Consider the following 15,115-nt stretch of genomic DNA (forward strand, 5'->3'; position numbering starts at 1 on the left):
TCTGGAGGCAGAGGCCTGTGGGCATTAGAGTAATGCAGACCTGAAACAAATCTACTCAATCAGTTACCATGTGTCTCTGGACACCAAGGCTCTGCTGGTACTGAGGTCTGTGCATACGGTTGACATTTACCTGCTTACCTGTGTTACAAATACACTTACAGCTGATGAAGTCTGCAAGCGCTGCCATGACGGCGGTTGACGCTCGTTGTGACGTCTCTTGGAGGGGAACCCGTTAAGTTTAGCTTTCACTGGCAGCAGCTGTGGTGCCCGTCAGGATTGTGCGGGCAATTTGGGACGTTGACCTGAAGAAGACTTTTGCTCTGTCTGTAAAACCTTGGCACAACACTTAAATGCCAGAGCTACTTATCTGTAATCAAAGTAGGCGGAGCTTAGAGGTTCAAGAGGACCTGCTCTACATTTGGTCCTTTTGAACCTCTAAGCTCCGCCTACTTTGATTTGTTTTTTATTAGCATAATGTTCAAAACAGTGAAATATTCACTTAAATTTCAATTTTTTGTTTTTCGACACCAAACTTAATATACAGCATTGGTGGAGGGTCACACACATTACCCTAGGAAATGAGCATGTTCAGTCGATAAATATGGCCGCCATTAATCAAAACGTATTTGCAAAAAGGCGGGGCTTAGAAAGAAATGCTCATAACTCATCAACAATGTATCCAAATATCACAGATGTTGGTGGATAGGTTCAGTCTGTCTTGGGGAATAGGCACACTAAAGCATTTTCATTTTGGACTATAGGGGGTGCCAAAAACACCACAAATGTATAACTCAAGGACGGATGGACAAAATAATTTTCTTTTTTTTGACATACTCTGGGGGTGAGTATGAACTGTAATTCAAAGTGTCGCAACGAATGACGAACGTGGGCGTGGCCTATACTTTTTTTTAAAATTGCGATGTGCTAAAAAGTTTTCCTTCGAGACGCCGCGACGACCGGCTGCCCTCCCCGACAGGCGCATAGACGCGAGGGCCTGCTCATTTAATTCAAATTGTTATTGTAGCAGGTACTGTTTCCGAGTCAAAAACCGAACTGTACAACTCTTGTCTGATGTTTTTTTGCTTTTAATTCTCAAGTTGATCAACTTGAACACACTTATCAGATCATTATTTTCCTGTCCACAAAGGGCGGCAGTTTAAAAACACGTAAAACAGTGTAACAATCTCTTTAAAGCAACAGAAACCCATGTAAAACAGCTCGGAGCACACATGTAACAAACTTAAGCTAAATCTGCATCTCAGCATAGCCGCCGTCTCATCCTGTTCTGCTCTTCATCAGCCAAAAAAACCCACACATTTGCATACACCACAAAGTACTCAACGACACAGCTTTGGATCTGCCAGCTACATCAGCCAAATATAAACTGTACAAAAATCGATAGAAAAATAGGAGATCTGACATGTTTGAGAGAATACGCACTTGCAAAGCAAAAGAGTTACACCAGTTATTTTCATCAATATATCAAATACATGTCTTATAGCCCTTCAAATATCTTTGTGATGGTCCTCATCTGAACTACACACTTTTTGCATTGCTCCCCATTGTTTGGTGCTTTTCCATGCTAAGGAGTAAGAATATTTTTGACAGCTTGTATCTGAACATACAGCCCAATTTCCACACATCTCAAACAATCAAAACAAGCTGAAATGTACATTGGCCAATATTCACTGTGCTTTAATCAATTTTCAGGCTTCGTGCAGCACATTTTCTACATTGTTCCTCTTCTGCTGGGCCTCTGACTCTACCAGTAGTTTGCTTTTACTCCACTTCTCTCAGGAGTTGCTCTGCTGCTACATCCTTGCACACACAATCCAACCTCCACCCCTCTGACAAACATACAGTTTGTTTTGTGCTGCAGATGTTCTCTTTCTCTCTCACACAAGGAAGGAAAACATGTTTTTACAGTGCATACAACATGTCAAAATCATCTTCATACGGCATACAAAAGATGTAAAAAATAGTTGAGTTATATATTCGATAAGAACAATATATAAAATGAATAAAATAACTGTATTTAAACTTTCCAGTGTAATTTAAAATAAATGGTTGTCCCTGTTTCAGAATGATTTCATACAAAATGCTGCCCTTTTTTGTGTGTAACATTTTCTTTTTAAGTCAATGGTACCCTGTGGACCTTCTGACCATTAGTAGCACTATGGACAAATGTTTTTACCAGTAGGTCCTTTTTTGGAAAATCTTAATTCAAGCACACAAGGATACATGTGTGTGATATCCTGTTATCAATGTCACACTCTTCCACTGAGACCAAATCCTGCTTTAGACGCAGTTAAGAAGAAGCAAACATGGATGTGACCAATGCAAAGAAAACAATTATCCAAATTGGCTTTGCAAATGTTTGAGGAAGAAATAGTGTGCAACACTTTGGTGAGTCAGAATGTCAACATAACTTTTGTTTGTTTACATGGAAACTCCACAGGGCACCTTTAAGTAAGTTCGAGTTCTATGTTTCAGTTTTCAATCAAACATGTCTCAAATGCATTTTAGTATAGACCACATGAAATGAAGATGCATTTTGAAAATATTCATGGCCAGAAATTATTTAAGTAGCCATTCTGTGATAAATTGCTTTTTGGAAATCAAGCGTTCCACCTTCCCTCTAATTTTGCATTTCAATAAAACTGCAGATAAAAGCTTTCTCTCTAGTTTGCTCTCTCAGCGCCAAACCTCTTTCTCTGTACATTTCTCTTAACATTGATCATCTATTTTACTCTCATAAGAATTTTGATGCAATCACCACCTACCCCCTCTCTCTAAAGATGATGAGATTATGTTGCTACTTCCTCTTTGGTAATCAGGATGTGAGTTCGTCAAGCAGGGCTGCGGATAAGGGCAGAACTAAACATTGTCAGAAATGATTGCAAAACCGTTAGAGACCTTACTCAGCATAGGTAAACTCTCCATTCCACAGTACATTCATCACCTCGGAAATCAATGACTCAACAGCTCTCTACGATAAAGACTCATAAAGACATCTCTTCCCTTTAGGCTTGATCTAGGCACTTAAAGAAAACATGCATTGCTTCGTTGTTTTTTTTTGTTTCAGTATTTAGATGGGAATCAAAGTCAGTAAACAGTATCCAGTTCCTCTTTTTTTTTGCATTGTCTGTGAAAAGGAGTGTCATAGGAACAGTGTCACCTCTTGTCTGACCATAACTCGATACAAGCGCATCACGTGTGTCCTAAGCCACTCTCCGCAGCTGTATGCAAGTCTGTTTTGGTTATAATATGAAGAGAATGTGCAAGTTCCTGTCAGTCGCAACATTCTTACAAAACTCTTGTTTGCCAAGTCAACCATAGCGCTGATGAGAGAACCCTAAATGTGATGGGTCAGCCTCTCTCTCGTTGGCATCCCTCCCTGTGTGCTCAGCTTCTCCTACTGTGGCACCTTGACCCAAGGAAAAGCCTTTCTCTGACCCACTGCCTCGATCCAAGTTCCTTGTCCTCATTTCCCCTGCTTCCTTTATTCCCTTTTTTTTATCTGTCTAATTATGTCCCATGTCCTTTTCTCATTTCCCTCAATTTCTAATCTCAAGGAGCAGATTAAAATGCATCCCTTTTTAAGGAGTTGGTTCCAAAAGTTCCAAAGTTTAGTTACACGGCAACCAGGTGGCGTACATGGGATGGTGCTGAGGAGGAATGTACTGGTGGGAAGGCGAGGGAGGACAGTGGTACATGGGCTGAACCTGCGCTACGTAATAGTTGCTGAAGTTGCCGTCTGACACATAAGGAGCCGGCTGGTAGAAGCAGGTGACGTTGGCGGCGTTTGGGATGGCGTTCTGCTCGGCTAGGACGCGCAACGCCAGCGACGATATTAGGCTGAGCGTCTGGCGCCTCTCATGGCCCATCAGACACACCGTGCTCTCCTGCACCACTTCGTACAGCGTGGCCAGATAGTCGTACTTCCTGTCCTCCAGGTCCACAAAGTGGTTCTGCAGATAGGACTCCAGCTTCCTTCTTTGCTCGCTGACATCAGGAAAGTCTATGAAGAAGCGCGAGCACATGTAGCGCTGCAGCAGTTTCATCTCAGGTTCAGAGGCTGCGCGGAAACCCCGCACCAGCAAGTGGCAGTACTTCAGCAGACCCCCGCCTCGAATCTCCTCTGGGCTCCTGGTGCAGATGAGGCGCTTGCGCAGGTGATCGAGGGCAGTGGGGAAGTCGCCGTAGACGCTCTCCCCGAGGATTGTAGGGTGGAAAGTGGCAGCCATGGGGTGCTCCGAGCACTCGTAGAAAAGGAGAAGTGAGTCCAGGCGGATCTGGAAGGAGTCCACGCTGAACTCAAACTGCCGTCGAAGAGAGTCCACAAATTTGAGCTCCACGTTCTTGCCACGGTTGTTGGAGAGGGAGATGAGACTCCAGCGGTCCGAGTCATTGCACACTTTCACCATCTTTTGCACATAGGCCTCCTAAAACAAGGCACAAGGGAATTGTTAGGAGTTTTTACAGACTAAATAATGCATCAAAGTTTGTAGACAGTGACTGAAAACTGAAGTCAAGACACCAAAAAACATTGTTGGAGTTAATTGGTACACAAAGATAGATTTAACTGCCATATCATCCTGAATGAGAGCAAATGCATAATTATCAATATATAATACACATTCCTCGTTTTATTCCTATTTACAAGAGGTCAAAAGATATGTTATTCCAACTTTATGGGCAACAGTGCATAACAAACTTCAAAACATTTGTTAATGTGTTTGTCTATATTCAAGTCCTGAAGACTACTCCAATATAATCAAAGCAAATTAAAGGCCACAATGATGAATGTCAGATTTTCTTTTTTCCATCACACAGGCCTACTTCTTTCCCTGTGTTTATCTCTTTTTTTCCTCCTTTTGCAGCTGGTGTAATATGGTGTTAGTGCATCAACATAAACATGCTTTTCTTATTCTTCTAAACTTCACACATGTACCCATGGTGGTGTTTAAGCACTGTGAGTGTTACATTGAGATCCTCTGAATAAAACATGTAAAAAAAAAACAGGATTACTTTGATCAGGCTTCAACAATAGGACATTAATGCTATTTGCAGTAGATAGAAATCTTGGATTTGGTCTGTTAGTAATGATGTTTTGCTTATCACATCTGTTAGTGGGCCATTAGTAGCTGGGTCAGTCCTCAGTATCCAGGTAACTGAGGCCAGACTTATTAATGTGGATCCAACTACAATTGGATTAGACAGAATCCTCTTTGAATTGGAAACAGACCTTTTTACTATTTCAGGGCTTATGTATCCGTGCAGATTGCATGTATTCAGGTCAGATCTAAATCTTTTTTGTGTACGATTTATTTACAGTACATTTAAGTGCATTTACAAAAATAAAATGCACGTGACTGCAGCAGTGTTTACTGTGTAAATACATGGGAAAGGAAATGATATAATGATGTGCATATTCTGTCAGGTTTGACAATCATATGATCTACATATATGTTAAATATAGGCCTACTACCTTTAATGTCACTGGTGTGATCTTTTCTTTATTCACCCCCTCGGGCAGGAAGTCCAGAAGAGAGTCCAGCACAATATCTTTCACTATCTGAAACTCCATCTCTGATTTCAGGTCGGCGCAGAATATTAAGTCCAAATCTTTCCAGCCCAGACCGCTGTCCTCGTGCAAGACGTAGCTGGCCGCAGAACCGTTCAGCCGCACCTCCCGGACATGGATCCGCTTCTCCTCCATGCGGCTCCGGACCACCTTGACGATATCCCGGGGCTTCACCTCCAGAGTAGGGAAGCTCCAGCGGCCGTGGATGGGGATGGAGCTGGTGAGGATGGTGTCCAGCCGCTGCACTTGCTCCCAATTGAGCACACTGAGGTTGATGCTCTCCCCATCCGAGCAGCTGTCAACACTATCAACACTTTCGTTCATGTTGAGAAGAGGTAGACAGAATGATGTAGAAACTTGCCACTAACTCCTGCTGGAGCTTTGGGAGCTAATGAGTATCATAACATCAAGATTCTGGATGAAAAATCGTCTCTGCGCGTGGCGGAAATAACTAGACGGTGTCCTAACTTCTTGTCCTACTTCTTACATAAAGTCTGCAGTCCAGACACATTCAATGTATTAGCTTCCCAGCCGTAAGGCTTAGTCACTGTCCAGCATCTGCTGCTACACTGCGCGCTCCGCTCCGGTTCGGTCGCCAAACTCTAAAAACATCAACTGCAAAAGTTTGAACAATTCTTCTTCTCAGTGTCAGCTTCTCATTTCGTCCCAAAGGCACACAAACGCATCCATTGCAAACATGAAAACGTTTCTTCCACCGCAGAAGTTTTACTTTACCCCCTTTGACTCACTTTTACGCACGGAGTAGTGCGCGCCTCTGCTGCCTAACAACAACTTTACGCACTCGTTTAAGGACTGCTACACTTTCCCACTGCACACCCACTTTCAGAAAGTGGTGTATGGCAGTTTCCCTTCACATTTTGCCCGTATCTTGCTCGTTGGTACTGTGTGGTGTGTCACCGAGGTCCCACTCCACAGCTGCAGGAGAAGTTGTGAACAGAGCGCTTCCCGTCTGAGAGGCGTTGGGGCGGGGCGGTTTGATTGACAGCCCACACCTACTAATAGCCGCAGCCGCTTCCCATACTTTGAGTTGCTGCAAGCACAGGGAGGCGTGTCTGGAGAATGGGCGTTACTACACCAACAAATGAGACCCACTATGTATCGATGTATCGACACTCCATCCTCTCCAAACTAACCATCAATATGGGTGCTCCACTCTCTGTTCCAAATTGTTACGTTTGATCATTGCAGGAATGATAAACGTGCTTAGATATCAGCTTAATTTACCAATAGATGCCCAATATTTGATGTCTGGAATAAACTTTAACCTGGTACAATAATGGCCAGTAAACAGAAAGGGTTGCTCAAGCTGCTGACTAATTACAATTACTGTAAATGATTTCACTATTATATGACATTTCCTTAAGTGATCATTCACAGGTGAGGAAGGGGGATGTACATACAGCCACATTCCCCTAGGTCTTTTTTTTTTAACCCACTATCATTTGGCCCTGCATACATTTATGTGCATCAATCCGGGACTACTACACACTTTTACAGGTACATTACTTGTATACAGTATATATCCAATGTAATATACATTTATAAATAAATGTAAAAAAGGTCTGTATTCGGTGCATGTGTGCAATGAACTCCCCTGATGTTTAGGATGTAGACAGTCTGTCAGTATAGGGTATAGGCCATGCAGGTTTAGTTGTCATTAAGAATCTATCAGTGCAAGGCTTGCGTCACTGCAGACGAGCCCATAAACCAGCTTACCGCAGATTACCCTGTATGTGCTGTGACACACACATTTACACACAGGCATGCATAGAAACGCATGCATTGAAACACATGCATATACATATAATTCAATGCTTATGCCCCTTAGCTTAAAAGTATTATCACTGCATTCTCTGTGCATCAGACCATAACACATCAATGGAAGCTTGTTTTTAATAAGCAACCTTTAGATTTATTTCTGCAAAATTACTTTGACATACTGTTGTTTCGTGTGTGTATTTGTCTGGATAAAACTGAATCTGATAGCACTTTATTCATCAAGCATTCCAGCAATTAATACCGAGATATCAAATGAAACACTATTATGTACAAATATGGCCTACAGGTCAAATGTACTCTGACTTGTTAAAGGCTTTTACTTTTTCAGGTAATTGGAGTGTTTTTTTTTCTTCTGACATTACTAAGTTTGTGTTAATCAAATGTCACATACTGTAAAGACAAATTAAAATGACAATAAGTTCAATGTTGAACCTAAAACTTTATTCATGCCACGGTACAGAGTACATTTTGTGTCAACAGATTGACTGAGTTGTAAGTGTCACGGAACTTTCCCCATTCACCAAGGGGCTCAATGTCAGGCTTACTGCTGGGGATGCTTACCGTGAATCTTCTCCTTACCTGACCTCTGACCTGTCAAGTGGATGACACCTTGATTTTCTCATTTCTGACGAAATTAGAGGATTAGCAAGGGGATTTCAGACAGACCCCTTGTTTGGCTGCCAAAGCAATTGCCAAGTATGGAAACAATTGCGTGCGTGTTAGTTTTTGTGAATGAGCTGAATGTGCCTACATCCCTCTTTATGCACGTACACAGGATAGTCAATTAAATTAAGTTTGTTGAAAGTGTTGTGTACACTTAGTTAACTCACCACTTGATCTATGGCCACCTCCCTTCTGACCACATCATTCCTTCCCTGTGTCCTATCCCATCCCACTGTTCTTCTTTTTTAGCTGAGCCTCTTTTCCATCCACTTTTCTTTCATTCTCACACGTAGAAGTTCATCATGAGATTACAGTGAGCCCGTTAGCTGAATGGCCTCTACTCTCTTGCTGCTTCCTTTTCCCCTCTCACTCCTTAACACCGTCAACTATTTTTATTCTTTGGTCTGGATTTCAATTAGAAGGGAAAACTATCAGTTTTTGAGGCCATATTGACTGAATGCACTCTTCCTTAGGCCAATTAGCAAAAACGTCTTTATTTGTTCTAAAGTAGCAGACTTGGGAGTACAATTCATAAAAGGGAATATGATCAGCTTTTGTTAATATCGGTAGAGGGTAACAGTATCCATTTTTAAGGGCTAAAAAATAATAAAACCACCCCCACATTTCCTACACTTCCACTTTTCCACTTAATATTGAATTCAAACCCTGGTGATTGTGTACGAAGTTGCTAACAGGGACGTGTTTCAAAATAACATTCAGTAAAAAAAAATCAGACCTAAATCAAATATCATGATCAGACGTACAAACCTAGCTAACCTCAGTTTACTTGAGTGAATGCTAGAAGAGATTAGCGAGGTAGCTAGCTGTAAAGAGCAGCTAGTGGTTAGCTAGTTTGTGAAGATGCTAATGTTAGCTGGTTACATTTTTGCTACCTATTTTATGTCAAATGGGTCGTTCAGTGCATTGTTGAAAAATAGTTTTTGCTGTTAAAGTTGAGCCAGATTGCATAAACAGTGAGAAGTTCTGCTAATAAAGTGGCTAGTTAGCAACACCTGTTGGTCAGCTGACAGACTGGACCTGGGTTACTGTTTGTTTCAACCTGTTAGCACAGATTAATTGATGTTTGCATAACTAGATATATATCTGCTTCACCTTAAAGGACCATTTTGTAGGATTTAGGTTGATCTATTAGCATGTGATACAGAACATCATATTTATTTCTACCTTTTCATTTGTGCATAATCATCTGAAACTGAGAACCTGCAAACTCACAGTTATTTCCCACTAGAATTATAATTATTTTGTTATTCTAAATGGTGGCACAATTTGCATTCTAAATTATTTTACAATTTCATTTAATCATGATATATTTGAGATGGAAAGGATCAGCAAAGTGCATTATTAAGAATGTATTATTAACAGCTTAATTATTTAAGAGAGGTAGGCCTACAGGAGGGATCGGTATTGTGATTCAAGGTTGCGGTACACGAAAAATGATATTGCGATTTGAAGTATTGAAGTTGATACACTTGCACTTTTGCAGTAAAAATGAATCTGCTACAGACCTTCCTGTTCCTCCTACTGTACTATGCAAGAAACTTAACATGTTCAGCCCATGTAAAGCAGTAGCTAATTTAGCTAATGACACTTCATGCAGGACGAACCTTAACATTAGGCCTATTTCCAATCAGTTTTAACCCTGACCTCAGTAAGAGCCCTTTGCTGAGTAGTAGTGTAAGCCCCCACTAAACTCTTCCACAGCCTCTAATGAGATTCTCTGACGTGCTCTGCGCTGTAAGCCATGCTGCAGCGCTCCAAAGTGCTCCGTGTGGGAGTATGTTAATGGCACATTTACACTGTGAGAATATCATGTTTAAAAAAAGGGCAGTGAAGATGGTGGCTTTCCATATCACTTTTCTTCACCAAAACATAAAGGAACACACACAGTTTTGCAAATGTTCACATTGTTAAATTTAACATCTGCAAAATGTTCTTTCTCACCAATAAAAAACGCATATGATCATTTTCAGACAATGCATTCATTCACAGATGTGTGTTGCTCAAAACAAAACACACATATTGTCCATGAGAAAATGTTTATAAAAGTCTTAGCACTCCTAAGGTTTACAAGTTGTTTACAATTTAATGATCCCAGAGCATATATTATGTGTAGAAAAACACTGTGTGAACTGAACTCAGTATTTTAAAGAAGCCGCAGAGATACATACAGCCTCTCTGCCAATTTGTTTCCCCATTTTGGTATAAGACTGTTCTGCGTTCTTGACCAGTCATGACTTAAGGCAGCAAACTGCTGTGACAAGATCAACAGGAAGCAAATGGCTCTATCTGTGACTCAGCTTCCTGTTTGATGCGGTAGCTGGAGATGTCAAGACCACATTGATATCTGCGCTGATCTCTGGCCCATGTGAACAGACACATGCACAGACACAATATGGATGACTCCTGGCCCTCAGCTGTGACCTTAAATGAGTTTTATGGGCACTAAACTAGAGGTATAGCACCCACAAGTGGTTACAAATTGAACCTGAGCGGTCCAGGGATTATTGACAGGATAGGAAAGCACGAAAAATCAGGAGCATTCATTTCTGCCCGTCTCAGATATTTATTGATTCATTAAAAAATAAATATTGGAACAAAAACAGGGAGACATCAGTCTTGAGTTGAACTGGTTACAATTGGTTTGTATTCAAGGCTGGATAACTAGCCATCAATGTGGGCCCCTGAACTCCAAGGCCCAAATGCTCCTGTTTTAAATTATTGTGCCATTTTTTTAATATTTCTTCCTTGCATGATGTTTCAAAAAGGGTTCCTATGTCAAGATCTACTCTTAATGCATTCATACATTCAGTTTTGTAGGTATTTGTCACAAATTCCTAAAGGAATAAGTGGAATCAAATGTTCAGGTGGTAGCATACACACATTTAAAAACGTTGATACTGTAGTTGTTGGATTCAAATATCAACCTAAGGCAGGAATTCGACAAAAGGTCCATACTTTGAATGAAAGATTCCAAGCAATTTTAATTGTGCTAATTTTTTTCTTTGTCAGGCTTGGTGTAAGGATTTGTTAGATCTAAATGTTGCACAATTAAAATGTAAGGGTGCTGGTTGTAAGTTACTTCTGTCTGATTCTTCACCAGGTTACTGAGCAGTCTCAGAAATAAAATGACAAGTTATTAGAATAATTGTATCTAATAAAAAAGTACATTGTAATAACAGATTAACAATTTACCGACATTTTCTTCTAGTTTCATGGAGAAGCTGGAAAACCCCTCATACTGTAAATCTCGACGGTCCCGCAGCATGAAAGAACTATGGTGCCATCTGCTGGATTTTAGCAGGCAACCCATGTTGTAGCGAACTAACATGAGATGTGTGACTCTGTGAACACGTCCTCTGATATCTCACTAGGTGTCGCTCTTTTCATACTATTTATTTTAGAATAAATCTTTCCTCTCTTTCCCACACTGCAGCCTGCACTGAAACGTTAACACATGTATTTGTACAGCTGTGTTGAGTAAACAGTGTCATCCAAGAGCCAAGTTAGGTCATCTTATCCTTTAATGTGGTGTATTGTGATTCTGGTATTAAAATCTGAAGGAGTTGGATGAACCAGTGAAATGTATGAGAACATAAACCAAATCAGCCATCAATCATTCAAAGCATCTCCATCTTTCTTCACATGTGTATCTTATGTGCCGAGAGAAGAGGGGTGAGCAGATTTAGTTTTTTTTTTAGTCCAGTGTTTAGTCCCCAATGACTATTGAATCAGAGATAAGTTTGAATAACTTTTCAATACAATTTTCTGTGTGTATTTTTCACAAATAGGCTCACCAAATTTAGAATTGTATTTTACCTTACACTTGGCTCTTTTTATTTAGCTCTTGGCTATTTTATCTGCTACGGCTCTGTGGACATATAGCAGCCTGTGTTTAGTTCTTCACCATGCCTTTTATCTGATCTTTTTCAAATGTAAATCTTACGATATCTCAACAATAATCCAAACATTATAAATAATAGAAATGGATGAAATCCTGAGATATCCACCGCCCAAAAATACACCTTGAGACCCCTCATGAAGCTTTTATGACTTCCATTTGGGGTTCGGACCCCCAGGTTTAGAATAATGCTCACATTTGAGATATTGCAGGTATCTACTGTGAACAAACGTTGGGTCTTCTAGGTTTCATGCATGGTTTAACCTCAGTATTTCAACATGTGTATTCTCTTCTGCTGTTTATTTTGGGAGACTTGTGTCAGCAGTAGCCACGACAACAGTGCTGAGCCTTTTCTGTTCCTCGCCTGTGGGACGGATGACTCAAATGATTGCGGAAGGAATGCTCAGGCTCAGTTTAGTTTTGAATCAGAATGATTAATGGCGTTGCAAAAGTAGGAACAAATGCGTTTGAGCTGTTGGCCAAGATTGTGTGTGCACATTTTTATAGACCAATTACCATCTGACGATCTGTATCTCCTGCATGTGCTCATGTAAACGGTGAGAAAGATAACATATTTATTGCGCTTCTGCATCTGCAACTTGTTAGCTCCCATCCTTAGTGGCCTCGGTTACACCATTTGTTGAAATGGCACAGAAAGTAAAAGCACAGCAAACCCACACATGTGCAGTCACACCCTGCTGGTGACATTCAGCTTATGGGGTCAGTGGTGCAAAGTAACTCAGTACATTTGAGTACTGTTCTTAAGTACAATTTTGAGGTACATGTACTTTTCTAAATAAATTCAATTTTATGCTACAGTACTTTACACTTCTACTACAATATGGAAGCACATATTGTACCTTTTATTACTCTGCATTTATTTGACACCATAAGTTAAATGTTACTTTTCGAGTTCAGATTATTATGACAAAATATAAATCAACTAATGAATTGTGATGCTTTATTAAGAAATAACTCATTACAGTTAGCTTCATTAGCTAAATGAACATGCTAAACATATTAATCCCTCAATAATTATATCAAATATTATTCTAAAAATTGCCAATATGCAGGACCTTTTTAGTTTTAGTTTATTTTTGTTTGATTTGATGTAAATACTTTGTACTTTACTTCATAAGAAAATGAAGGCTGCACTTTTATTTACAAGATCTGAGTTCTTCTTCCACCGCTGCATAGATCAGGTTGGGTTTTTAGGAGATGTTTTCGGCTCCAAAGGAACAAAGATGATCTGATTGGTAAGATCTTGAAGGAAATCCCAGCCCTGTACGAGCTGCAGCTGCAGGTGATGTGGCAGTCATTTTGCACCGAGGCCAGTCATTTGGCTCTTTGCTCTTTCATGATTGAAGGTTTAGGGTGGAGCTCAACTCCTCTGCTCTTCTGTCTGGACGTCTCTGAGAGTATGACCTCGGTGAATAGTGATTTAGGGTAAGGTGTTCTTGTCTCTCTCCCACCATGCAGAACAGTGGCGGGGGATTGGAGGGTAAGAGGAAAGTGAATGAAAGATTAAACGATAAAAATAGTCTCTGGTGTATAATTGAGGTCTTGAATGAAGAGACAGAAGAGAGAGGGAAGTGAAGACTACACGATGAGTTCAGGGAAGGGTGGGGAAGAATGAGGGGGTGGGGAAGCATAAACAAAACATTAAAAGAAGAGGTGGATAGATGATGGGAGTCTGAAGTCAAATTGCTAACTGAAGCCCCAGAGGAACGAGTCCCCGCCTCATATGCCAAGCCAAACACAGATTTCTCTATTTCACTCACATGAGACTGCTTCCCTTCTATGGCCTACTTCTCAAACTAGACCATGTTTTCTTTTGAAAGATAGCTTAAAACTCCTGCCTGCACTTGATATTTTATCAGAAAAGTATTTATTTAATTAGTGAATACTGTGTTTAAAGCAACATTAAGAACACTTGGGATTTAAAGCATGTTCAAAAACAAATAATTTATATTGCATGCTAACCTATTTTCGGCTTCATGTGTTACAATTACATTCGTGTCAATCATCCGCTCTTCTGAAGTATATACCCGGCAATCTTCAAGAATATTTTTCAGTACAGTCAATTTAAAGTTTGCTGCACAATAAAGCTATATATATTTGTGAATCTATGGCGCCTGATCTTGCTCTTTTTGAGCGACACAAGATAATAAATGATAAGTCTAAAAATACAACTAGCATTTAAGTGATATTCATTCTTTAAATTCAGTTCCTGTTTTATATTTATCGTTCACACTTGTAAACAACCTGATATGTCCGCTGCAGAAGGGTAACATATCTCTGAACCACAATGTCACATTAGCTTAAATATGTATACTTTACATTTTCAGAAAGAGTAACTTCATGTAAACAACCAAAAGTGTGTTTAAATTTGTGTGCAGCCATCATATTTTCAAAAGATCTTGGTTTAATACACGATGCTCTGATAGAAATGTTGTGTCAATTTAGCTATCATGTTATGTATAATCCCATATCTGCATATGAATGAAAAAGCCAGTTTTCATATCAGAAGTGCTGTGGTTTCCGTAGTCCGAGTAGACCAATCAGTGAGCTCGCTTGAATGCAGGTAAACAGCCGTGGCATGAGATAATAGCATGTGTGTTGGCAGACTGTGTTTTCTCATACTGCAAGTTACCATCATTGTTCATTTCCACGTGTGTGTTTTTTTAAATTAGTTTGGACCCTCTATTGTAATTGTGATTATTAAATAAGAAGTTTTTAAATATGTAATGGTAACATTTAAATATTTACCAAAATGTGACACAGCCAAGGGACCCTCAACAGTTTTCAGTGATTCTTTGAACTTGATCAACTCTTTCTGGACTCTGTTTTCCAAAGTATTTATTGGACTGGATTCTATGTTGTCTCGTAAATAATTGCTGTGTGTTTATAATCAGATTCCTTCCTGTTTGGAGCAGAGGAACGGACTCAAAGTTTAAGGTCGATTGCGGTCATAGAGAAGTGTGTCTGTGTGTGTGTGTTGGAGTTTTTGCATGTGTTTGGTGGTTAAGAAATGGCAAGAATTACACCAGAGGGAATTTCATCTCTCATAAATAATTAGTAGATGACCCTGCTGTGTTGTTTAGTTGGACCAATATCTTACTTTCTGTTCCAGCAGCTGATTTAAA

General features: G+C 40.1%; 1 protein-coding gene across 1 annotated transcript; it reads right to left on the minus strand.

The window, feature by feature from the left end:
* Positions 1–1,067: 1,067 nt before the first annotated feature.
* Positions 1,068–6,531, minus strand: LOC117492731 (terminal nucleotidyltransferase 5A-like). The gene is made up of 2 exons (XM_034143118.1): positions 5,492–6,531; positions 1,068–4,445 (listed from the first exon to the last, which is right to left on the minus strand). Exons 1-2 carry the CDS (start codon positions 5,909–5,911, stop codon positions 3,630–3,632), a joined length of 1,236 nt encoding a protein of 411 aa, XP_033999009.1. The 5' UTR covers positions 5,912–6,531; the 3' UTR covers positions 1,068–3,629.
* Positions 6,532–15,115: the final 8,584 nt, after the last annotated feature.

Source organism: Trematomus bernacchii, unplaced genomic scaffold, assembly GCF_902827165.1.
Source record: "Trematomus bernacchii unplaced genomic scaffold, fTreBer1.1, whole genome shotgun sequence".
NCBI classification, from domain to species: Eukaryota; Metazoa; Chordata; class Actinopteri; order Perciformes; family Nototheniidae; genus Trematomus; species Trematomus bernacchii.